This window comes from Myxine glutinosa, chromosome 10 (assembly GCF_964187855.1).
Source record: "Myxine glutinosa chromosome 10, kmMyxGlut1.1, whole genome shotgun sequence".
Lineage (NCBI taxonomy): Eukaryota > Metazoa > Chordata > Myxini > Myxiniformes > Myxinidae > Myxine > Myxine glutinosa.
In genome coordinates, this window is record NC_136270.1 from 46223334 (window position 1) to 46251083 (window position 27750).

At 44.4% G+C, this 27750-nt stretch overlaps 1 protein-coding gene across 1 annotated transcript in view; it reads right to left on the reverse strand.

Annotated features, from left to right (window-relative positions):
• Positions 1 to 27750, reverse strand: part of LOC137434504 (fibrillin-2) — a 360988-nt gene that overhangs the window by 78129 nt on the left and 255109 nt on the right. The window contains exons 39-48 of the mRNA XM_068127594.2: positions 18187 to 18312; positions 17812 to 17961; positions 17478 to 17549; positions 14814 to 14936; positions 9910 to 10032; positions 5585 to 5710; positions 5342 to 5458; positions 2764 to 2892; positions 1298 to 1417; positions 181 to 306 (exon numbers count right to left, since the gene is read on the reverse strand). Of these exons, the coding sequence (XP_067983695.2) occupies positions 181 to 306; positions 1298 to 1417; positions 2764 to 2892; positions 5342 to 5458; positions 5585 to 5710; positions 9910 to 10032; positions 14814 to 14936; positions 17478 to 17549; positions 17812 to 17961; positions 18187 to 18312 (1212 nt within the window). The remainder of the gene's footprint in view (positions 1 to 180; positions 307 to 1297; positions 1418 to 2763; positions 2893 to 5341; positions 5459 to 5584; positions 5711 to 9909; positions 10033 to 14813; positions 14937 to 17477; positions 17550 to 17811; positions 17962 to 18186; positions 18313 to 27750) is intronic.

The window sequence follows — 27750 nt, forward strand, 5'->3', positions numbered from 1 at the left end:
TTGTATAATTTGGCAAAATGGAACACGAGGCCAGACTTCATTCCCTATCCAACTATTTGGCTTCCCAAGGCGTACTTCCCAACACTGTTTGATGTGTGCGCTGTATGTATGTAGATGTATGTTTGCCCTAGATGTATGTTTGCTTCAACACTGTTTGACACCTGACAGGTGAACGATTACCATGACAGGTTCGGCCATTCTGGGAGAGCGTGAATCCCGGAGGGCAGATGCATTCAAAAGTACCATCCCTGTTCACACAGGTACCCAGCAGACATAGGCCGGGTTGCCGCACACACTCGTCTACATCTGTGCAGAGGGATATAGGAGGAACAGAAAAAAGAAACCAGAAGAAAGAGCAATCAGAGATTGCAAACGCGGACCAAACATAAATATGGCGGCCGAACCACGTGACCGATGACGTCATCATTATTTTTTTTCTTCACCAATTTATGCCAAGATGATGCTCAAGAAATTTCATCTTGATCGGATGAAGTTTTGTACTTGTCAAATGATGACGCCATCATGGAGGCACATATGACATCATCATTAACATATTTTATTCCCCATGGAGAGTTCTTTACAATGAGCCATGTCTCAATTTTTTCTATTCAGCACTTTCGGAGATATAGAGGTGCAAAGTTTTTCTGTTTTTCCAAGATGGCTGACGTCACACTTATCATTAGAAAAATTCTACAGGTGGAGTTGCACCGATGGTGAAAATTTCCTGCCGATCGGACCAACGGTTGCAGCCAAAATCATATTTATTCTGTGCGGACAAACAAACAGACAGACAAACGGACTCAAATGCAATACACTCTCCTCAGGCGATGGTAACAAGGAAAGGACAAGAGGCAATGGGAGAACATAGGGAATTGTTTGCGTGAAGAAGAAACCTAAGTTGTATCTCGTCAATTAGTGCTTCCACGGAATGTAATAAATTATTCCCATCCCGGAAATCTGCAGTATTTTGATCTGACACTGGGAATGAATACAATTGTTGATAAGTTTTTAATGTTTTCTTTTGATAATGATGATAATAATCTGGTGAGGAATCCCCCCAATTTTGTTGGGTTTCAAGAAGCACAAGATCACTTAAGAGATCATCAAATGGGGTTGAACCAATATAATGACATTGATTATCATCTCAATTATTAATAATATCAATCACTTTCAAATATTAAAGTACAAAAAAACAACTCTTTTGAACAAAATGATACGAGAAACTAGATTGAGTAAACATCAATTACAATGCAATTAATCCCAATAGTGAAGAATAGGAAAATGAGATTGTACTCACCTGTACAGACCTCGCCCGATACCTCATATCCAGATGGACAGATACACCTGAAAGCCCCATCCAGGTTCTGGCACGTTCCAGGTGTGCAGATTCTTGGTGTCTTTATACATTCGTTCACATCTAGCACAATAGTTTGTGAGAGTTCGATGTTTTACTCATGTTGTTGTTATTATTATTACTTGGAAAACAATATGAATTTAAAAAAACAATCATAGGTTGTAAATATATATGATAAAGCCGGAATGCTCATGGATGACCTTCAGGGAGGGGGTAGCCTGCCACATCTGGAAAGGTCACATGGTACCACTGTACCAGTCAACACCTTGTCGTTGACTCTTAATGCCCTCATGGCAACTTGGGTTGGGCACTAAATTGGTGCTCATGAAAAAACTTGGCACAAAAAATACCACTGAATGAATAGAAAATAAAATAATGAGCAAAATATTGTGAAAATAAAATGAAGGAAAATGCAAAGCTCCAGTGTAGAGTCTTCCACCCCTCTCCTCTCCACCCCTCCCCGCCACTCTCTGCCTCTCGCCAGCCCTCACCGCCCCTCTCCACACCTCCCTCATCATCTCCACTCCTCCACACCCATCCCTGCCCTTCTCCACCCCTCCCTGCCCCTCTCCACCCATCCCTGCCCCTCTCCACTCCTCCCTGATCATCTCCACCCCTCCCCACTCCTCTCCCCCCATCCCCACCTCTCTCCACCTATCTCCGGTCCTCCCCGCCCCTCTCCATCACTGTCCACCACCCCTGCCCCTATCCACCTCCCCTCGCTCCTCCCTGCCCCTCTCCACCACTCTCACCAATCTCCACTCCTCCCAGCCCCTGTCCACCTCTCTCCACCTAGTCCTGCCCCCTCTCCACCCATTCCCGCTCCTCTCCACCTCTCACTTACACTCTCCACTCCTCTCCTCCCATCTCCACCACCCCTGCCCCTATCCACCCCTCCTCGCTCCTCCCTGCCGCTCTCCACCACCCCTGCCCCTATCCACCACTCCTCACTCATCCCTTCCCCTCTCCACCACTCTCTGCCACTCCACCCCTCCCCACGCCTCCCCACTCCTCCCTGCCCTCCCCACCACTCTCTGCCACTCTACACCCTTCCCCACTCCTCATTGCCCTCCCCACCACTTTCCACCCCTTCTTGCCCCTCCATGCTCCTCTTCACCCCTCCATGCTCCTCTCCATTCCTTCCCACATCTCCCTGCCCATCTCCACCACTTTCCACCCCTCCCCGCCCCTCTCCACCCACCACTCTCTGCCACTCTATGTCCTCTCCACCCCTCTCTGCTCCCCCTCGCCCCTTCTTCCACACGATCTTTTTGTATGTCGGTCATTTCCATCAAATTTAACTTAATAGTGTAAATCTACACATGCTTTTAACACATTTACATGCCAAGGACATCTCAATGCGGTCCCAGTTGTTTATTTCAATCTATTCACAATCGAAATCCACCCACCCTGACAATGACGCCCATCGACGCTGCTTTCATAACCATCTCCACAAAGGCAGCGAAAGGAGCCCAGGGTATTGACGCAGTCGCCATTTTGACACACGATGCCAGCCAACGTAGAGCATTCATCCACATCTTGGGAAGCGGAGGGACATTGTTACATCAGTGGCCTGGATATCCTGGATTTAATGCCCTTGTCAGTCAATCAAAGAAAATGCGTACCGGTACTTAATAAATCAGAGGTCAATATGGCAATACGACGGCGCCAGATGGTCACGCACATGAGCTGAGATAGGAACACCAAACAGGGTTGCCCTGTCTGTTATTCCTATCTGTGGACGTACCTCATGATTTTGGGATCAAATATTTAAATTCCAAACACTGCGTTGATTTTTCTATTGTCTACCAAGGCTCTGGTGATTCATGCGACAGTGCGTTGATGTATCATACTGTCCTTGTTCTGCCCGTCATGTTTGCACAAGCTCTTGTATGTGTACCTCAGTTCAAAGCAAAAATAAAACAAGAAAGAGTAATCAGATTGCAAACTCTCGCCAGGATGTATTTAAGGCTTTTGTGTTAAAACAAATATGGTGGCCGAACCACGTGACCGATGATGTCATCATTATTATTTTTCTAAACTAATTTATGCCTAGATTATGCTGAATAAATTTCATCTTGATCGGATGAAGTTTTGTATTTGTCAAATTATGATGTCATAATGGAGGCACCTATGACATCATCATTAACATATTTTATTCCCCATGGAGAGCACGGCCACGCCATTCCCTATTCCCCAAGCACAGCCATTCCCTTTGCAATGAGCCATGTCTCAATTTTTTATATTCAGCGCTTTTGGAGATATAGAGGTGCAAAGTTTTTCGGTTTTTACAAGATGGCGGCCGAACCACGTGACCTATGACGTCATAATTATAAAAAATTCTACAGGTGGAGTTGCACCTATGGTGAAAATTTCCTGTCAATCGGACCAACGGTTGAAGAGAAAATCATATTTATTCTGTGCGGACAAACAAACAGAGAAACAAACAAATGAGAAATCGGTCAGAGACCGAGGACTTGCCGGAATGTACTTTTTTTTATCGGCCATTTTGGATCAAAATGGCGGGAAATCTATACATGCATATACGCGGTGACTAGGCCAATCCCGCAGCGAGTTTCCAAATATAATACGTTTTTATTAATTGCTGTTGTAATCAATCAAGGTAAGTACACATTTTGTTACTTTTACGGAAAAAAAAAAAATACACAATACAGTACGTACTTATATTTTTTAGCCTTTCTCCATTTTTAAAGCATTGTGTTTAAACTGTCAAGGCCCCCGCGTGAGCATCCGTTGCCTAGTAACCAATGACAGTTTCCACGATTTTCACGTTTTGGGTGACCTTGAGCTTGACCTTGGGCCTAGAGCGTTAGAAATTGGGCACAGTCTATTCGAGGGCAAGGCAAATTTGTGTGTAAAGTATGGCGATGCTGTGTGCAACGATGTAGACGTAGTACTGCGCACAAACAGACAGACAGACAGACAGACAAACCAACCAATCGACATACTTGCCGGAATCTCTTCCGGCAAGTAACAAACGGACTCAAATGCGATACCCTCTCCTCAGGCGAGGGTGATAAAAATCCCATCGCAAGGCTCTAGGACCTAAGTCAAGGAGAAGCAAGATTTGGGTTAAACTGTGAAGTCTTCAGTCACATCATTTGTCGGTGCATTTGTGGCGCATGTCTGGGGAAAAAATTGTATATTTGCTTTCATTTCAGGAGAGAGATGGCCAGGAGCAAACTAGTTAGCCAACAGTAATGATGGATGTTCTTGAGAACCCTCATCAGAAGTCCAAACTAAATTAATCTTCTATATATATATAAAACACAGTTTGTGTGTGTGTGTGTGTGTGTGTGTGTGTGTGTGTGTGTGTGTGTGTGTGTGTGTGTGTGTGTGTGTGTGTGTGTAATGTTACCGATAGACTCCTAAACGGAGAGGCTTACGTGCTTGATATTTGGCATAGACATGGCCATTGAGCATGGGACGAACATGGCCGAACTCAAAATATTTGACGATCCATATTTTTTATTCATATTTACCTCAGCGCATTTCAGCGCACGGAATCAACGGAATCAGAGTAGGTGGGCGCTGATTCGCTCAGAGCGATCACGTGATGACGCTATGACGCTATGAACGCTATGACGCTATGAACGATATAACGCTATGAACACTATGACGCTATGACTCTATGAAAAAAAAAATCGCTATGACGCTATGAACGCTATGACGCTGTGACCGCTATGACGCTATGACGCTATGAAAAAAAAATCGCTATGACGCTATGAACGATATGACGCTATGAACGCTATGACGCTATGACGCTATGAAAAAAAAAACCGCTATGACGCTATGACGCTATGAAAAAAAAAATCGCTCGCTTTGCCAAAGGGCTCGCTCCCCCCCCCCCCCCGTTCCCCCCCCTCCCCCTCCCCTCCCCTTCCCCTCCCCCGCCCGGCAATGCCGGGTACTTCTGCTAGTAGCAGATAATGATAATGTCCCAGGAGATCACGATCCGGTACATACCCACACAGTCGATGTTGTGCCCGAGCTCAAAGCCAGGGAAACAGAGGCAGTTGTAGGAGCCAAGCAAGTTCTTGCAAGTCCCGTTTCCACAGGGTTTCCTCTCACACTCATCCACGTCTGCGTGAGATGAGAAATGCCGTTTTGTGAAGTCCGGGCCTATCCAGGCTTTCGCAATGGAACAGTAGAGATGCCAACAAAATAAAATGGGAATCAAATGGTGACAAAGCAGACAGTTGTCCTTGCCTGTGCACATGCGCTGGTCTTGTGTGGGCTCGAAGCCGTTGGGGCAAACACAGTGATAACCGCCCATCATGTTAACGCAATGTCCGGGGCTGCAAACACCTGGCAGTTCCTCACACTCGTTCCTATCTGCAGGACATGTTTAGGAAATTCAGAACAAGCACGGCCATGTTGAGGGAACGTTGGTCCACATAGCTGATTGACCCCGAATAAGAATCACACATGTGTAACACACAAACCACAACAAAAATATGTTGGTAAAACTGTTCAGTGTTTGCAAGCAGATTCAATAATGGTCCAGAAGTGCGGCCTAACACAGTTAAAGTCAAAAACAATTACAATTTAAAAAAAAAATAATGCACAAGTGCTGCAGAAAATAAACGTTCTCTTCGTTTTGAAACTGTTACATCTCAAAAATCAAATCGACAGCATCTTTAAGAGGGTTTATTCTGTACTGGGACCTCTGGGACTCCTCTGGTAGGGAGACCAGGTAGGCAGGACAGCTCAGAGGTAGTGCAGTCACCTTGGAGCTGTCTAGTCTGGGTTAGAATCTGGAACCGACTACGCATCGTCATCCTGGTGTCCTGTACGCAGGGCGATGCATCAGCGCTCCGTCCGTCTGATGGGACCGAAGGCTGCGGCACTCCCACAGTCTAGACAGGTTCACGATGTTAACAAATATAATTTCGTTCACAATTTGGGGGAGATTAGCAAACCTGTACATTTTTGGAATCATCAGAGCATGGAGAATCTGAAAATCAATGTTGGCATTTGCACAGACACCTGCATGGCCGCCATTTTGGATTTTCAAAATGGCCGGCATAAAATACATATTTTGCGCGATCTCGGCTTCTAGTCAACCTAGAGACTTAATTAAATATGCTAATCCTATGTTTTCTGGGTCAAGGAATCCAATAAAGGCCTCAAAATAGTGCTCAGGATTATAGAAAAGCAACAAACAAAGGTAATTGAAAACCATTTTCTTTATATTTGTGATATAACTGTATTACATAATACATGATATTGCAAGTCCTTTGAAGTTATAGGTTGTTATAGGAAGTTATAGGTAGTATCAGATTGAACTATAAGTCCTATACACAGGATCTACGAGGTCTATACCGTTCCGGAATATGCTTTTACAGATCTTCATCACTGTCCTGAGGGTCATTTTCGCAAAGGTGTCTATGCAAATGTAAACATTAATTTTTGGATTCCTCATGCTCTGAATATTCCAAAAATGTATAGTTTTGCTAATCTACCAAAATTTTGAACGAAAAAACATAGTGAACCTGACTACGTCTGTCAATCATTCCCACAGTGTCTTTCACGAAGAGTAGGCAACTGTTTGCTGGATCTCTGTTCAAATTCCTAATTCATACCATAAGCTTCATGTGGCATCAGGCACCTACACCTTCATATGGCACCTACATATATCAGGTGGCAGGAGATCAGCGGCATTGCTGTGTTCCCAGAAATGATGCAACCAGCAGCTCGATGCTGCGTACGAATGAACGAATCAAAGGATTTGCCAAACTTCAATCAAGACTGCTGTAATCGTGGATGAAAACATCAATTTATACTCCCCTTTCCAATTCTAGTTTCCACCATACTCATTCAACCCTTTCTCCTTTCTCTGATCCAAGTCCTCACTTCAGGGAATTTTCCCAGATTGTTTTTCACGGTTTTGTTTAAATACTGTATGTTTAAACTTTCCCCTGCAGTGTTTTATTCAGTGCTTATTACAACACGCTGTTTTTCTTCCTACTTAAAAGGCTTTTTTCAATTTCCTCATCAAATCATTCCACTTCAAAAAAAAATTCAATCTCTTACAGTCATTCCTTTCTACATTCTCTAAACTCACCTTCATTCCACCCCTCCTCTATCGTTCTTAAACGCATCTCTGACTTGAAAATCATAATAAACCCAGTTTGTAATAAATGTTCGTTTTTCATCAATCACCCACTTTCTAAACCCCCCCTCACCCATCCCCTCCAAAACTCCCCCATTACACCTCCCCTCCAAAACTCCCCCCTCATGCCTCCCTTTCAATTCCCCTCCTCACCCCTCCCTTCCTAAACTCCCTCCTCGCCAGTCCCCTCTAAATCTCCCTCCTCACCCTTCCCCCTTTAAAACTACCCTCTCACCCCTCCCCTTCTAATCTCCCCCCCCCCCCGAATATGTTTCTCCAACTCTCCCTCCTCCCTCCTCCTCAAAGCTGCCTCATCCCCACTTCCTCTCCCTTCCATCACATACCTCCACCTCCTCCAACCTTCGACTTCGCTCTGCACCCCCCTCCCCCTCAAACAACACCTCACTGTCCCTCATCCCATCACCATTAAACCTTTTGTCCTCCTCATCCTTCCCTTTCTCCCATCCCTTCTGCAATCTCCGACACACTATCAACAGCTCTCCCTACCTCCCCGTCTCACCCGTCATCATACCCTACCACTCCACACCCCTGTCCTGTACCCGATGCTCCCCCCTCCCTCTTCCTTAACGGTATTGACCTCAAACATCCGGGGCCTTCGCTCAAACCTGATTGATCTCTCCATACAGGTTGCTTCTGACAAACCAGACGTAATCTGCTCAACAAAAACCTTTTTGCTCAAGGGCATCTGCCATCACCTTGGAAATCAGCCAACATTACCGCTTTATACAACAAAGGTGCAATAACAGATCCTTGCAACTACAGATCAAACAGCCTGCTCCCAATTATCAGCAAGGTCATGGAATCCATCATTGCTTCGGATATCAAATCCTTCCTCTTCTCCAATGGCTTGATCTCTGATCATCAATTTGGTTTCAGACCAGGTCATTCTACTCTGTACATGCTGCTTCTGCTGTCTCAACAATGGATGGAGGTCCTCAATGCCAAACAGGAAATCAGAGCTGTCTCTCTTGACATATCACGTGCCTTCGATACCAACTCTGCTCACCAAACTCTCCTCCTATGTTATCCATGGAAATCTCCATGCATGTCTTGCGGACTTCCTCTCTGGTGGTAGTCAACGTGTGGCCCTGAATGGATTTCTCTCATCTCCCCTTCCTGTTCAGGCTGGAGTTCCCCAAACCAGTGTTCTGGGCCCTGTGCTTTTTCTGGTCTTCATCAATGTTCTCTCCGACTCTCTGGAAAACCCTCTCTATCTCTTTGCTGATGACTCTACTCTCTACCGCTCCATATCTCATCCCTCAGATCGGCAGTCTGCGGCCTCCTCACTCTCTGCAGACCTGGACAAAATCAGAGACTGGTCAAACAAGTGGAACATGTCTTTCGATACTGACAAATCTCACACTCTTACTATGTCTCTCCGAAAAGACAGACTGGAAAACCCTCCCATCTACTTTCTGAACATTCCTCTCAAAGAAGCTCTGTCACTCAAGCTTTTGTGTCTCACTACCTGCCATGATCTTTAATGGGAAAACCATATTTCCAGGCTGGCCTCCAAAGCCAGTCGCCGACTGGGCTTCCTCCGTCGTGCGAAGTCCTTCCTTGGCACACCTGAGCTCCTCACCACATACAAGGCTTTCATCCGCAGCTCAATGGATTACGGTTCCCCTCTCCGGGCTGGTGCTCCTGCCTCACACCTAGCTCGTCTTCACGCTGTTGAAACCAAAGCTTTCAGAATCATTGGAATGTCCTGTGATGAAGCTAACTCCGAGGGCCTTTCACTCACTCACCGCAGGCAGGTTGGTGGTCTTTCCGTCTTCTACCGACTCCTCTCCGGCCTTGATCCCCCAGCTCCCTCTGTGCTCTGTCCCCCTAATATTCCTACACGTCGCACAAGATCTGCCAGCAACCCTTTTATGGTTAAACTGCCAAAATCTAGGCTCTCTGCTCACCTTCACTCTTTCATTCCTCTTTACTCCTGCCTCTGGAACAAACTCTCTTCAATCCCACTCCTCCCTTCAGGTCTTTAAAACAGCTGTTCTCCACCATCTCTTATCTTCCCCCATCAAAAACCTTGATCTTTTCTATCCCCGTCAATTCACCCCAGATCCACTTTTTTGAAATACCAACTTCTTTCCTGGAAGTCTAGCTGTGTCCATGTGTTTTATACCTCTCCCCCCCCCCCCCCCTTCCCATGTCTCCTCCCCCCACGCCCTCTCCCTCCCACAGATCTCCCGATGTCCTTGTTCTCTCCTGTTGTACTTGTGAACTCCCCTCTCTCTCCCCATCTTGTCTCCCGCTCCCTTTGTTCCATGTTTTATGTGTCCGTTTGTTTTTTTGTGATGAATGTTTGCTCTTACACGAGCCTCGATGTTGTATACAAAAAAATTTTTTTTTTTGACGTGTTCGTACAATAAATAATCAGTGAAACGAGCCTTACCAATACACGTCCCAAAAGGTGAAAGTTCATATCCAGGTTGGCACAAACACTGGTACGAACCACGCACGTTGACACACTTGGCGTTCTCTTGGCATGTTATTGGACCTGCACACTCATCGACGTCTGGAAAACAAGCAGAGTTAAAGTCAATAGTTTACCCATGGTGCACTTGCACACCATCAGAAGTTTGTTTGACTCGGCCTGTTTTGCATTTCCATCCGAGCACATTCCGCGTCGTTCTGTGACTCCAAGTTCCAAGATGAAATACGATATCCATTTTCGTCTTCTTCAACGAACGTCCGTGTAATTTATGTTAAAGTTCACTGACATCCTGATAAACCTCCTCCATGAACCCCATATCACCAGAAAAACAAAACTTTTTTTGCCCACAAAGGACATATATTAACAGCAGAGTTGTCTCGCACAGGTCACGGTGATATTGCAGGTATATGGTGATAATTATACGCTTATTACAACTGACCCTGTGCAGCAACTGCTTCGTGATTCAGCGATCACCACAATTACATCGGATGCAAGTCAAACCCTGTTGTACATCCATTGGTTCTGCCCCTCCGTGTTCTCTCCCTTTTGTCCTTTTCCCTCCGTCCTTCCTGTTTGGCTCGCAAACCTATAGCCCAGGTGCCCATCGTGGTCATACGGCCCTGCCTTTCTCCAGGATTTCACTGGTTCACCTCTTCACCTTGGTTGCGGTGGCTGTGTTTGTATCGGCCAAAGTCGGGATTTGAAAATGGATCATGGTCTACCGCCTTTGCCCGTGCTCTTCTGCCCCCTCAGCTCCCAGTCTTCCCGTTTCCTAACAGTATGGGCCTCCAAAATTAGGAGGCTTTGGTCTGTCACAGGTGTTTCCTTACAGGTTGCTGCTGCTACTGTGGAAATTGCATGCTAAACAGAAACGTACCTTGAACAGGGAATTCTCAGCTCAAAGTCTCTCGCTGGTTGTTGCCTCGACCAATTTTAAAGGCCTGACCCCTCCCCAACAGTGGTGTTGCTACTTACCTTGATTAGTGTCCACTAACCCTTCATAACCATCTGGAACACCTCTAGTTATGCGTTTTGCAATCATTTTGATGTCTTCTTTACAGGAATGAGGTCCAGGGAAGAGCAAGGTAGATCTGACAGCAGGAAAAACATCAAGGGAATGAACGAACAGGACAATAGGAGAGCGAGGTTTCTTACATTTCATGCTGAAGACTCAAAAGAGTTGTCAAATTGGTTGGAACTCAAAACAGTTTGGCTCCCAGTTGAAATACAGGATGAAAATGATGGAAGAGATGGTCCACACAATCACGCGAGGCGTTGTGAAAGAGATAATAGAGAGACAGGTATTGGGATTAATGGCAGATAAAGCTGCTGTTGTTGGTCACATGGAGGGGAAGTCTGCACACAGGTGCTGTGACAAGCTGGAAGTGGAAGAGAGATTTCTCAGATTCGACAGCCTGGAAAAAAACATGATACCGAGAGTAATTGCGTAGCGATCAAAGATGTCCTCATGCGCATGGATCTGAGCTTGAGATGTGGTCCCATAATGTGGGACTTTCTTGATTTCATCTAGGAACTTCCAACCTTCCTCAGACACTCTCCGAAATAGGACGCCATCGTCAAATCTGTTGCCGACTTGTTACAATATCCTAAAGCCTAAAGCATGCATCCATCCTCTTTCTTTAACAAGATTCAAATGGATTCGGACACCGGTTTCGATACATGCATCGGGATTGTTGTATCTCGACATCTATTTGAGATAACAGATGGACTAAGCGAGGGATTTCAACACCAGAATGTCTCAGTTGGAGAAGGAATCGAGTTGGTGAGAGCTTACATCTCTACGGGATGACAAGCTCTTTGGTGGCGTTAACACTGAGGCAAAAACACTCGCTTCGAGGCGTTAACACTGAGGCAAAAACACTCGCTTCGAGGTGTTAACACTGAGGCAAAAACACTCGCTTCGAGGCGTTAACACTGAGGCAAAAACACTCGCTTCGAGGCATTAACACCGAGGCAAAAACACTCGCTTCGAGGCGTTAACACTAAGGCAAAAACACTCGCTTGGAGGCGTTAACACTAAGGCAAAAACACTCACTTCGAGGTGTTAACACTGAGGCAAAAACACTCGCCTCGAGGTGTTAACACTGAGGCAAAAACACTCGCTTCGAGGTGTTAACACTGAGGCAAAAACACTCGCTTCGAGGCATTAACACAGAGGCAAAAACACTCGCTTCGAGGCATTAACACAGAGGCAAAAACACTCGCTTCGAGGCGTTAACACTAAGGCAAAAACACTCGCTTTGAGGCGTTACCACTGAGGCAAAAACACTCGCTTCGAGGCGTTAACACTGAGGTAAAAACACTGGCTTCGAGGCATTAACACTGGGGCAAAAACACTCGCTTCGAGGCGTTAACACTGAGGCAAAAACACTCGCTTCGGGCCGTTAACACAGAGGCAAAAACACTCGCTTCAAGGCGTTAACACAGAGGCAAAAACACTCGCTTCGAGGCGTTAACACTAAGGCAAAAACACTTGCTTTGAGGCGTTAACACTGAGGCAAAAACACTCGCTTCGAGGCATTAACACTGAGGTAAAAACACTGGCTTCGAGGCGTTAACACTGGGGCAAAAACACTCGCTTCGAGGCGTTAACACTGAGGTAAAAACACTCGCTTCGATGCGTTAACACTGAGGCAAAAACACTCGCTTCGAGGCTTTGACAGAGGCAAAAACACTCGCTTCGAGGTGTTAACACTGAGGCAAAAACACTCGCTTTGAGGTGTTAACACTGAGGCAAAAACACTCGCTTTGGGGCGTTAACACTGAGGCAAAAACACTCGCTTCGAGACGTTAACACTAAGGCAAAAACACTCGCTTCGAGGCGTTAATACTAAGGCAAAAACACCCGCCTTGAGGTGTTAACACTGAGGCAAAAACACTCACTTCGAGGTGTTAACACTGAGGCAAAAACACTCGCTTCGAGGCATTAACACAAAGGCAAAAACACTTGCCTCGAGGCATTAACACTGAGGCTAAAACACTCGCTTCGAGGTGTTAACATGGAGGCAAAAACACTCGCTTCGAGGCGTTAACACTGAGGCAAAAACACTCGCTTCGAGGCATTAACACTAAGGCAAAAACACTCGCTTTGAGGTGTTAACACTGAGGTAAAAACACTCGCTTGGAGGCGTTAACACTAAGGCAAAAACACTTGCTTCGAGGTGTTAACACTGAGGCAAAAACACTCGCTTTGAGGTGTTAACACTGAGGCAAAAACACTCGCTTCGAGGTGTTAACACTGAGGCAAAAACACTCGCTTTGAGGCATTAACACAGAGGCAAAAACACTCGCTCGAGGCATTAACACTAAGGCAAAAACACTCGCTTTGAGGTGTTAACACTGAGGCAAAAACACTCGCTTTGAGGTGTTAACATTGAGGCAAAAACACTGGCTTCGAGGCGTTAACACTGAGGCAAAAACACTGGCTTCGAGGCGTTAACACTGAGGTAAAAACACTGGCTTCGAGGCGTTAACACTGGGGCAAAAACACTCGCTTCGAGGCATTAACACTGAGGTAAAAACACTCGCTTCGATGCGTTAACACTGAGGCAAAAACGATGTGTCATTCAAAAACGAAAAATATGACGATGGGTCATTGGGTCATGGAGTTGCCTAGTATTTTGGTATTCAAACCTTCCTGAAAAGGATTGCTCAGTCAGGGTGAAAATGATGTCCTTGAATGTAATCATACGATACAATAGTAAATATGTTTATCAATCTTTAATAAAAAGTTATTCATGTTTTTTGTTGGGTCTACTACAAGAGCTCTGCATAGTTGTTGTTGTTGTTGTGGTTCTTGTTGGGGTGGATTTTTTAATGTACACGCATTGGTTGGCCAGCTGCCAGACTCCACCCACATTTGTCATTTGACTCCACCCACATTTGTCATTTGACTCCACCCATTATGGCACCCAGAATAAATAATATGGCCGCCATATTGGTTTTCTGGTGGGCCTAAGACATCAGGCCTGTAGGCCTCTGCTGATTATACACTGCCCGGGTTTGTTGTGTCAGACTTCCATTAGCTTTGTTTGGGTCGAGTGTTACTCACGATGAGGAACCCCGAAAAATCTAATCATATGTGGAATAAAAATTATGAATAAGGTTTAATCAGGAGGAACTGGGTGTACAGAGAAGGAAAAAAAACATATATTTTGTGTCGCAGGTTGTCACCATAGTACAGCCATTCTTGTTTTAACATGCATTTACAGTTTTACATGTAGTTCGTCAATTCACGCAAAATAGATATTGAAAGAAACAAGAGATTTAAACAAGATACATTTGAACGAGCGCGAACTAGATGGCGGCCATCGCAAGTCTCTACCCTTCCCACCTAAGGCAAAGTCGAAAGATGGCAAAAAGATCCACCAGGTTGAATGACACAATATCACATTATGAGTTTTTTTTTTTTTTTCTCTTTTGGCCCATGTGACTCGAAGTCCCCCCCCTCCCACCACCCCCCCAGAGCAAGAACCAGGTGTCAAATCCCCAAAAATATAAATTATTTATTGTTGATTGCATAAAAAGTTTAATTTAAAAATGTTTAAAATGTGTCCGTAATTGCATTTTTCAGTATTTGACTTTTTGACACCGGCCCAAGGGCAGAGCCAAAAATGATTCCGCTCTCACAGCTTCTTACCGGGTGATGATCATAACTACCAAGTTTGGTGAAGTTCTGCCAAACCATTTCGGAGGAGATAGCGTGACGGACAGACGGAGCCGATTACAATATGTCGCTCTTTTTTTTTCTTCTTTTTTTTTCAAAAAGGCGCAGGGATAATGGAAGGAAGAAAATAGATGAGGAAGAACAAAAAAGGTTTGTATTTCACATCTGAACTCACCTTCACAGATTAGCAAGTTGCTGTAGATGAAGCCGATTGGACACTCACAACGAAAGCTTCCGATCTGGTTGATGCAGAGCCCGTTTGTGCATATTGCAGGAATTGAATTACACTCATCAATGTCTGAAACAAAAAAGGTAAGTACAAACAAGGTATCTAATGCATTGGTTTGACGCTTCATCAACAACATATAACATTTGATATTAACCCTTAGATGCAGGCATCAAAAATCCTACATAAACGCAGCCATTGGGCCTCGGAGGCCCAACGGATGTATTCGTGTAATGTTTTTTTTTTTATTATAGATTTTTTTCTTTCATATCCTTTTTCAATCCAGGTCGATGCTCATGGATGTGTATTTGCTCGGAAAATGTGAATCATTGATCCTATTAGTTGTAAGAATCCCATACAAATAATGAATCTTTTTTTTTTTTCAAAAAAAAAAATTTTGTTCTTGGTTTTTCAACTTTTTTTTCTCTAAAAAGTTGAGGCTCATGGAGGAGTATTTGCTCAAAAATATGATTCAATAATCCTTTTATTTAGAATGTATATGTCCACAACTTTCAAAAATCCTACACCTATGCAGCCATTGGGCCTCGGAGGCCCCACAAATGTTCCCACTAACCTGAATGAAATTTTCATATTTTTGTCACTGAATTATTTGTAACCAAGTTATAGGAGCATATAATGAGGCTCATATCAAGAAAATAATAATATAACATAGTAGTACAACATTTATAAGGGGCCTCGATTCGTGTCGGGTTTTTGGGTTATCAGTGAAGAATGAAGATTTCCCCACGAGCCTGAATGCATTTTTTTAATGTCACTTAATTTTGTGTAACAACATGAAAGTCGGTGAAAATGAGGCTCGTTCCCAAAAAAAATTGTACAGCATAGTTTTTGCAACAAAAAAACAACCTTGTGGGCCTCCGAGGCCCAATCACTGCATCCAAGGGTTAAATAAAGGTGAAATTTTAACATTTCATGTTATGTGGGGTTATGTGCTCCAAGAGAACTACGAAGAGCTGAAGGGAGCACAACCGCAACAAAGTCCACGGGATACGAGGCAAAGCTAAGATCTAAAATCACTTGAAGCAAGATGTTTTGAGGGTAGCACTAGATGTCAATGAAAAAAGATTCCATGAGAAATATCAAAATGGAGAAAAGTGGTAAAAGCAAGAGATGCAACTCCAGATGGGAATATTTGATGGCGGACATGGAATATGAGGTTAGGGAGGCTCCTGAAGTGTGAGGACTGTTTAAACAACATCTCAAATGACAAACACTTAAGAATGGCAGGCCCCACCCATTTATACCTGTGAAAACCCTTGCAGCATATCAATTGGTCCAGGTGAAGACCGTTAGGTTACATCAATATTTCAGACGGACAATTCAATAAACCTGGAGTAGCGTAAGAAAGGACAGGATGAGGTGATTGAGGACTGGATGTTTCCTCATTCATAATTCGCTCTTTTGCACCGATGATTTTGAAGATTTGTCCATCAAGCACTCGAGGACGCCATTGACCTGCTACAGGTGCTGATGTCACAATGTGGTGCTTTGCTGTGAATCACAACCGCCTGACAATACTGTACCTGTACTCTGCAGGTTTCAAGGTGATGTGACATTAATAATCCACTGAGGCAAAAAGAAAATGTGTTACTTATGCTTTGAGCAGCAGAATAATGGTCGAGAGTACTCCAAGGACGCCACAATATTGAGATGTCGAGCAAGTTAGCCATCTTTGGAATTCCTTGCTTATAGCCCGACACTGATTGAATGGAAATTTGATGTCTGAATGAATAAAAATATTAATATTTTACGGAAACATTTGAGGAATTTGTCACATCACTTCAACGCTTTGATTAATCAAACGTGTAAAAACAAGAGAAAAATGACCACAGTGTGGTCGCCAGCTGCGACGTGTAGAATCATGAGGATATCCGTTGCAATATGCGCCACCAAATTCGACCAGTCATTAAATTATACGCATGCACTAGCGTCTTTTTGTCTTTCAGCTAAATTTATTCTGGTTGCTTCAAACAAATCGCGATTTTAGTCCGCGATGTTCTTACCTCATACCAACGCACGTCCGAGTGTACGCGCATGCGCTATTCAATAATTACACCTAATTTGTGTCAAGTTCTGTGAAACGAGATTGATATGAAAACTTTCATGTTGTCTTTGTTGCTAAATTTATTCTGGTTTCTTCAAACAAATCGCGATTTTAGTCCGCGATGTTCTTACCTCATACCAACGCATGTCCGAGTGTATGCGCATGCGCTATTCAAAAAGGCACCCCAACAACAAGAACAACAACGCGGTCCTCTCATAGAGCTGCTCGTCGCAGCTAAAAACAAAAGTCACCCGGAAGTGGATTAGCTCAAATAATCTTGCTGGGACATGGGAGCGGCCGGGGTTTTTGATAAAACTATCGAGAACCATGAGAGACCTGAATAACAGTTCTGAGGAACAGAAAGACAAACGTTATTGAGAAGAAACTGTTATACGTGGGTCTTTCGGACACAAGATGCGCATTTAAAGACGTTCATCTTCTCCTCCAGACCTCGATGCACCGAGCACAGGTAGAGCAGTTGCATCGAAAAACAGAGTGCGCTTGAGTTTGGTAAAGTGTTGAAACAAATCAGTGGACAAAGAACTCACCCACAGGTCGTCCTGTTTTGATGTCTATCTCGAAGCCAGGAACCTTGCTTCCACAGAGCTCACCGAAGTCATCTGGACGTATCGAAAAAGAGCGAACATAAAGAAAGACTCATTATGATCCAGACTTCCGTTGTTTCGCCAAAAGCATAACACACATATTGACACAGTTGCCATCACTGATGATACATTATGTGATTTCCTAAGCCGATGCAAATTCCAATTTTGCGATTTTGAAAGGTAAATATGGTGCCAGCATTGACGACGACGGGGGGGGGGGGGGGGGGGGAGGCATTGGTGGGTACACGGTGTCGGTGCTGCGGCGACGCCCCTTTACCTGTTCCAGGTGTCGGGCAAGGCTCGCACGGCTTGTTCCAGCCCTCTCCGATCCCATAGCCACAACAGCACTGTTTCTTGGTGAGGTTGATTGCCAACTCGTTCTCACACGTCCCATTGAAGTCCTTGTAGCAAAAACTGCGCCGCATGTCTGTGAGAAAATTGAACTTTTCAAAAACAATTAAATCATTCTGCAAGTTAACTCACTACACATGTTCTTCCATAAACTTTTTGAGTGCAACGATGAATCTTCTTAGCAATGTTTGGTGAGACATACGCATCGAGGTTGTCCCCATCGACGGAAGGACAACACAGCGAATCGCCATGCCAACGGGAAAATAAAAGAGGTGTTAAGAGAACGTTTTAGAAGACTCACCCATACAGGTTTTTCCGCCATTGCCCTGCATATAATCAACTGGACAGACACATGTGTAGTTCCCAATGGTGTTGTAACAGATTCCTGGGCTGCAGATTGTTGGAAGGTTCAGACACTCGTCTATGTCTGATGTGTAAAAAGAGAGCATTGTGGTGGTGCAAAAAAAATTACATAATGACGTCAAAAAAATAGGAAGATCAAAAACAAACAAGGAATTTTTATTAAATATTTAGCCAAAACAATAGACATTTTAAAACAAGAAGGCATCATGCAGAGCACAATACTTGAAAAATCCACCCCCCCCCCCCCCCGCCAAAAAAAAGGTTGCCATTGATCCATTCAAATAAAATTGACGTTTGATTCATCAAACGTTTGAGTATGGTTACTGCCATGGGAAAGAAGGTGGGACTGATGTTTTGAGCATTAGCCATGATGAAGGGATATATGATAGGATAAATACACTTATCTATCTTTTTGTTGCCAAATACATTGTTAATACAACATTATAGTTTATTAGCTGTTGTGGTTAAAACCAACACGAACCATCATATATATATATTGTTGCGGATCTCAGCGCCGGCCTTTTCCCCTTACCAAGGGGGGGTTAGTCCTCTTGTCTTTGACTAGCCGACGGGACCCGGGACCTATGACATCTTTCCTGGACAGCGCGAAATAGGGTCGTAGGACTAATCACAAATACCTAAGTACTCGCGCCGCCCAGAAACGAGGAAACAAGCCCAGCCCGAATCACGGGTGTTGGTGGATACGCCGAGCGGTAGCGAACCCATGACCCGAGCCGTTAGCAATGACTAAACCCCGATCCAAGCGGTTCTTAATCGTGCCACGCTTACCCAATGATGGAATTCACAGAAACGGTCGAATTTGGAAGAAAGGAAGAACAGAATTTATTTACACAATGTACAATGATCAGCAGAAGAAGACACAGTGCAGCCTTAAACAGTCTTATACTTATCTCCTGGACAAACGGGCCCGTTCATACTCAGACACACTCACACGGGGTTGCAGACGAACAGGTTGATGGTCCAGGGATGGCGTCCGGGCAGCTCTCCCTCCAGTCCCCAACTCGCACCGCGAAGAAGATGTATACAGCGGCCTGGAGCTCTCCACGTGTCGTTGGCGCGCACGGGATTATTACAGGGTGAACGGTAGGGCTGGCTTTGGCGGTTAATCACTCGCGGCTGTGGCCGCGTACGTAATAGTTCAATCAACGCGAACAATGCGCTTCCAAGTCCTCGCTACTGTCGTGTGCACGCGCGACTTCGTGAGTTCTCCAACAACCAATCCTCATCAGTGCTCTCCAACAAGTCCTTTTCCAGCCAGTCTTCCTACAGTCCCGTTCAAGGGCTTTGTGCACTCGCTTATATAGCCTTGCCCAGCGAACCCTCTGGAACTCACCAACCGTTCTTCACCATGCCCTATCACGCCATTCCCTCCGAGCCCTGGTTGGCTGGGAGCCCTTACCGTCACCGCCTCTGATGTGCTCCTCGACTCTGCCACACCCCGACCTCACGCTCCTCCCTCTTTTCAGGTCTACCTCGTGTCACTTGGCTAGTTCGAGCAACAAAAGGCAGCTAACGCTGCTGGCAGCCAAAGCATAACAAACTGCGAGTAGCCAAAGCGTAACAAGCTTGAGGGATGCCAAATGGGGCGCGGGATCGATTATGCCCATGATGGAATTGGGGGGTGGCGCAAAGATGAAAGGGACCTAAGTTCATTTCTTTACACAACGCAGACATTACTAGGGAAATGGCCTACTCTTACACATACTATGACATAACTAATACTCTAAGTGGGCCTACGTGTTGCTTGTGGACTAACTATGGGGGGCAAACCTTTAACCTTTAATGATGTCATATTTACAAATCTCAAAACCGCAACAATATATATATATATTAAATTATTATATATATATATATATATATATATATATATATATATATATATATATATATATATATATATATACATACATACATACATATATATATATATATATATATATATATATATATATATATATATATATATATATATATAACATTAATTTATATATATATATAAATATATAACTGTGAGAAATAGTAGAAACTCCACAGTATGAGCAGGGCGTCTCATTTGCATTAAATAAATAATCAGGAGATTAAATCAGACGCGGACGAAGCTTCAGGACGTCGATCTTTAATTTTTGACAAGCTTTCGACCAACAAAGGTCTTCTTGTGAACTTGGGGACGACTATCCAGACCAACAGGAAATGCCTGCCACACATTAGCCTGTCCGCGATACACAAAACAGTTCTGGAGGTAGCCTCGCCAGGATTAATTTATATATTTTTAAAATTCTCTTCTGGCTAAACAGTTGCATCGGCTCTGCAGAACTACAGCCGCCTATTTCCCAATAGGATTGTATTGCAGCCAACACCAGGAAGAGAATTTAATTCCCTATTATATAGGCCAGTCCACACCAGAGAGGTTTCAAAAGTATACGGCATCGCTGAGGGCCATTAAGAGCTTGAGGAGGCGACTGCCTGAGAATGTGATCCAGCGGCCTTTCCCTGAGTCTCTGGGACAGCATATGTGGTGATCCACCATGCTAGGCTGGTAGATGGATGCGTGTCAACTACCTGGATCAGGTCTGAGTATCCCGACCAGACAACCGACCAGAGCATCCGTGGAATTAGTTCCGTTAGGTCGCCAAATATTACGTTGCTAAATCAGCTTCGGTGGCTAAAGCAGTCAAGAAAAGCTACAGAAGGAAAGCCATCTGCCATTTCAAACACGATCCAGGTTCCTCCGCAACCGCCCGACATTCACAAGTGGCACATACATGAGAATCCCAAATGCGACACATCCCCGTCAGCCGCAGGACCGGTTTCATCATTTATTGGTGAATTATCATCATCATCATCGGATCAATCTTGGATCAGTCACTACAGACAATCTTCTTCCATTGTTCTCTTCTCGCCATTGCTTCAGGAAGGTCACGCCTGTTGATTTTGGTGCCGTGTTCCAGTGTATCGACGTAGGTTGTAGCAGGATATATATATATCTACAGTGCATTCAGAAAGTATTCAGACCCCTTCACTTTTTTCACATTTTGTTATGTTGCAGCCTTGTGCTGAAATCGTTTAAATTCATTTTTTCCCTCATCAATCTACACTCAATACCCCATAATGACAAAGAGAAAACGGGATTTTAGAAAGTTTTGCAAATATATTAAAAAGAAAAAACTGAAATATCACTTTGACATAAGTATTCATACCCTTTGCTATGACACTTGAAATTTAGCTCAGGTGCCTCCCATTTCTCTTGATCATCTTTGAGATGTTTCTACACCTTGATTGGAGTCCACCTGTGGTAAATTCAATTGATTGGACATGATTTGGAAAGGCACACACCTGTCTATATAAGGTCTCACAGCTGACAATGCATATCAGAGCAAAAACCAAGCCATGAGGTCGAAGGAACTGCCTGCAGAGCTCAGAGACAGGATTGTGTCAAGGCACAGATTTGGGGAAGCCCCCCCCCAAAAAATTCTACTGCATTGAAGGTTCCCAAGAGCACAGTGGCCTCCATAATTCTTAAATGGAAGAAGTTTGGAACAACCAGGACTCTTCCTAGAGCTGGTCGCCCAGCCAAACTGAGCAATCGGGGGAGAAGAGCCTTGGTAAGAGAGGTGACCAAGAACCCGATGGTCACTCTGGCTGAGCTCCAGAGATCCTGTGTGGAGATGGGAGAAACTTCCAGAAGGACAACCATCACTGCAACATTCCATCGATCTGGGCGTTATGGCAAAGTGGCCAGACGGAAGCCTCTCCTCAGTGAAAGACACATGAAAGCCCGCTTGGAGTTTGCAAAAAAGCACCTGAAGGACTCTCAGACTGTGAGAAACAAGATTCTGTGGTCTGATGAAACCAAGATTGAACTGTTTGGCCTCAATTCTAAGCGTCATGTCTGGAGGAAACCAGGCACTGCTCATCACCAGCCCAGTACCATCCCAACGGTGAAGCGTGGTGGTGGCAGCATCATGCTGTGGGGGTGTTTTTCAGCAGCAGGGACTGGGGGACGGGTCAGGGTTGAGGGAACAATGAACGGAGCAAAGTACAGAGATATCCTTAATGAAAACCTGAAACAAGCGCTCAGGACCTCAGACTGTGCCGAAGGTTCACCTTCCAACAGGACAATGACCCTAAGCACACAGCCAAGACAACGCAGGAGTGGCTTAGGGACAACTCTGTGAAGGTCCTTGAGTGGCCCAGCCAGAGCCGTGACTTGAACCCAATCGAACATCTCTGGAGAGACCTTAAAATAGCTGTCCACTGACGGTCCCCATCCAACCTGACAGAGCTTGAGAGGATCTGCAGAGAAGAATGGCAGAAAATCCCCAAATACGGGTGTGCAAAGCTTGCCGCGTCATACCCAAGAAGACTCGAGGCTGTAATCGCTGCCAACGGTGCTTCAACTCAGTACTGAGTTAAGGGTATGAATACTTATGTCAATGTGATATTTCCGTTTTTTCTTTTTAATAAATTTGCAAAACTTTCTAAAATCCTGTTTTCTCTTTGTCATTATGGGGTACTGAGTGTAGATTGATGAGGGAAAAAATGAATTTAAACGATTTCAGCATAAGGCTGCAACATAACAAAATGTGAAAAAAGTGAAGGGGTCTGAATACTTTCTGAATGCACTGTATATACATGCATAGAAAAGCATGAGAACTGCCAATGACATTTGTTTCCCATTGATAATCTCGGCATCAGCTCAGAATATTTGTGCCATGCTCTGATTCGTAGTTCAATCTTTGGCGTTCATTATCAAATTACAGATGCTAAAGGATATGAAGCTTCATGGTGCAAACCCTCAATCATGAAAGATGCAATCTATTTTATTTTGAAGCGATGCCAATTGTGAATCACTTAGGCTTGTAATTTGATGAAGATGACGAAAATTGTGAATTCTTTGGTGCTGCCAGCTGGGAGAACACATATCACAGCTCTTTGATTCCTCATGGATAATAAAAGGCAAATGGGTTCGATAATTTAACCATGGTTTTGGTAAAATGGGCATTTGCTGACGTTCTCAGCATAGTTCCCAAAGCCGCATCACAACTTGGGAATTGGGCCCGTCAAGTGAATCGGTCATTGAGAATATACCGATCGTTCTTTGACTCGGGGGCGCATACGGAGTTTTATTATTGCAAAAAGAATTGTATTGCTTGCTTATTTCGGTATTTCCACCATTTTTCCCGTTAATACGCATTACAAATTCATTTGGTCTGTCGGTGATTCGAGTGTCTTGATCGTTAGATATAGGAGTTACAAACATCCGTTAAAGGACAGATTGGATTTGAGCAAATAGCACCAAGTATCAAACGTGCCTGCCTGGCGAGCAACCACTGCTTGGCTTGCCACTTTGGGTATATGGGCGCACGGCGCCAATAAGCCTGTGTTCCAACTGGCCTTGGCATTATCATACATATACGTATATATATATATATATACATACAGGGTCCGGCTGGGAGGTGTGACGATTTTCAGAAAACTCGTACACAGTTATTTTTAGTCGAATTTCAATTTTTATTTTTTTAAAAGACTACATATATAATGCCATTTAATACACTGTAACAAAGACATTTTAAAAATGTAATTCATGTTTGAATTGGGTTTAACAATGCAAGTGGGGGGTCTAACGCATGCGTGATGGCTGTTGGTTACTCGTTGTTAGGCGCCATTTCAGTAGCCAGGAGCTGTGGACGATTGAACATCGCGTCTTTGTTGTTGAGACGTTTATTCAAACGGGTAGTTCGGTGGTGCTTACACAGCACAGATTTCGTACTCACTTCAATGTTGGTCGACGTGGCGCCGTTCCGTCTCGAAACACAATATTGAAGTGGGTAAAAAACTTCAGGACAACTGGATCTGTGAGGCCGGGAGCAGCTCGGGGAGGTGATCGAACCGTTAGGACCCCGGAAAACATCGAAAGGGTTCGACAAGCTGTGGAGGCCAGCCCTCGTCGGTCAGCGGTACGGCACGCTCATGCTCTACGGATGTCAGACAGATCAGTTCGTCGAATTTTGCACTTGGACCTTCATTATCACGTGTACAAAATCATGGTGGTTCAAGAACTGCAGCAGAATGATTTCGTACGGCGGTTTACGTTCGCAGAAAGAATGCTGGAACTGCTGAGGGATGCTGCTGTGCTGAGAAATGCTGGAACTTTTCCGCGCGTCTGCAAGAATGCTTGGACAAGAACGGCCGCCATTTAGATGATGTCATTTTTCAAACATGAATTACATTGTTTAAATGTCTTTGTTACAGTGTATTACATGGCATTATATATGTAGTCTTTAAAAAAAATAAAAATTGAAATTCGACTAAAAATAACTGTGTACGAGTTTTCTGAAAATCGTCACACCTCCCTGACGGACCCTGTATATATATATATATATATATATATATATATATATATATATATATATATATATATATATATACATATATATATATATATATATATATATATATATATATATATATATATATAAGCAAAGATTTGCGGTTGGGAGTAAATCCAAATGACTCCATGGTAAGATCTCCAACCTTTAATTGAACAAACAATGACAACGTTTCGATTGACAACATGTGACAAAGCCACACGCCTCCGTTTATCTTCCTCAAGAGTGATAAAATCATCTCAACATCCCCTTATATGCAAAGTGGGCGGGGTATATGCAAAGTGCAGTGGGCAAAGCTCGACAGCAGATGAAACCGTATCATACCGCTCTCGTGAACGAGACGTTACTGACCAAATTCAAAAATCAACCGCATATTAACGATTCAAAATAATCCTGTAAGCAATGCTGGATTATAACTCAAGTGTTTAGAAAATCAGGAACAATCATTACATTTAATTAAAAGTTAAACTTGTAAACAATTAAATTGTAAATTAAATTTAAACTGTAAATATATTACAGCAAAATATTTTAAGATAAAATAAAATTGCCATAATATCAAGATCATCACAAGTGGCCCTATGCGGTAAAGGGGAATGCGAGAAGGGGGGGGAGGTTATAGGGGGGATAAAATGGGGGGGGGGGGAACCAGAGGGGGGTTGGAAGTGGAGGGAGGGTTTGGGAGAGGGGTGGTTTGGAGGGAGGGGGAGGGGGGACTCCCCTCCCCCCCTCTTCCCCTCACACTCCCCTCCCCCCTCTGGTTCCCCCCTATAACCTATATCCCCCCTATAACCCCCACCCTTCCAGTAATCTTTTATATATATATATTGTATATATATATATATATATATATATATATATATATATATATATATATATATATATATATATATATATATATATATATATATATATATATATATATTGTTGTGGATCTCAAACGTCGGCCTTTCCCCTTACCAAGGGGGGATTAATCTTTTTTTATCTAGCCGACGCGATCCGGGGCTATGACGTTCCTTCCGGTCAGCGCTGAATAGGGTGGTAGGCCGAATTATTCCTATTACCTAATTACCAGCGCCTCCCAGGAAGCAAGGAAATAACCCCGCCCGAACCACGGTTTTAGTGGAAACGCCGAGCGACAGCGAGCCGCGATTTGGGCCGTTAACAGGAACTAACCCGATTTGAGCGGTTCCTAATCGTGCCATGTTTACCCAATGGAGAAATCACTAAAATGGTCGAATCAAGAGGAAAAGGAAGAACAATTGATTTATTAATTATTTACACAGGAAGAGGGAGAAGTACACACAGTGCAGCCTTAATGACAGTCTTAACTTATCCCTGGACATGGGCCCGCTCACACTCAGTCACACTCACTCACACGGGGTTTGTAGGTGGTCAGGCGATGGTCCAAGGAATGGCGTCCACAGCTCGCTCCGGTCCCTGACTCGCCCGCGAAGAAGATGGTAGGACGAAGTGGGTTGAGCAAACGGCGGTGTTCCTTGCGTGTCGGTTGACGCGGAGTGGACAATTATATGGGGGGATCGGTAAGCTGGGCTGGCGGTTACTTCGCGGCTCACGGCCACGTACCTAATAGAAATACCGGCGCTTTATATGCGCTCCCAGCAAGCCCCAAGCCAAATCCTCAACGAGTCCTTGCAATCAGTATAACAGCACCTCTCCCAACCAGTCCTCAACAATGGCGCTTTCCCACACGAAGTCCTCGAGCCCTTGCACAATCAAAGTCCCCCCCAGCGAGTCCTTTCACCAATGCCAAATGTGACAGTCCTCTTGATCAAAGCGCAATTGTGCCAGTCCTGGATAGTCCTGTGTAAGGGCATTGCGTGCGCGGTTATATAGCGCCGCCCAGCGAACCCTCTCGAATTTGCCAGACGCGCTCTCACCATGCCCCTTAGGCCATGCCCACTGAGCCCTGGTTGGTTGTTGGGGTCTTACCGGCTCCGCCCTTGACGTATGCTTGGTGTGGCCACACACCCCGACCTCACGCTCCTCCCCATTTTCCAGGCCTTACCTCGTGGCATTTGGCTGGTTTCAGCATCCTAATGCGAGGGGCAATAGGGCGCAGACTGGATGGTGCGCAATGGGGAATGGGGCGCAGACTGGATGGTGCCCAACGAGGTCAATTGGAGGGTATGCTGCAAAATGAACGGGGCCTACTCTTATTTATTTATTTGCACAACGCAGGTATCACTATTGGAAATGTCCTTATCTCACATATACTATGAAATAACTAACGTTCTAAGGTGGCCTACGTTGCATGTGGACTAACTATGGGGGGAAAACCTTTAAACTTTATTAATCATACATGTACATTTCAGAACCGCAACACTGCACCCCTCATTCTCCAGGCTCGTCCCCGAGCCGAACCCACACACCAGTAAGCCCGACCGGTTCTGATGCAAGGGTCAGGACTACTTTTTAACAATTAGTGTGACACTTAGGTGTGGTTACCCTCTACATTTAACCTAACACACTGTGTGCGACAGTTTTAAACACTAGATATGTCCCACCTACTGCGCTGTGTACTAACTAACTGACTCATGCCCACAATTAACCGAATTACGGAAAGAATCCTCAAACTACACATAAAGCCAGTGGGGAGCATGTTATTTACAAGACTACTAATTATTTACAATACTACAACCCAGGACCTGTCTTTTGTGGGAAAAGAATATAATTTTTGAGAAGAGGAAACAACTGAATGCACTGCACCAATACACCATACACCATATGCACAAAAATATAAAAAATGCACAAAAAGCACCAAAATGCACAATCATCAAAAGGCACAAAAACATTTCAAATTAATAAATGATGTCCTGTGCTTGCTTGGCTGCTGGGCCACGACGTCTTCTTACTTCATCTTCGGTGTGCCATCATCAAAGCTTAAAGTCTTCTTTTCCTGACACACCAAAGGAATTTAATAAAAAGTGCACAAACCGTGTCCGCTTTTTATTTTGGCCAGCAGGGCCAACTTAGGTGGTCTGACTGCATGGCATCGAGGCCACTTAAAAACACAGTGGTCCACAGGGCAAGATAACGCATGCTGCGATTGTCTGCCCAAGCAAAAGTGCCAG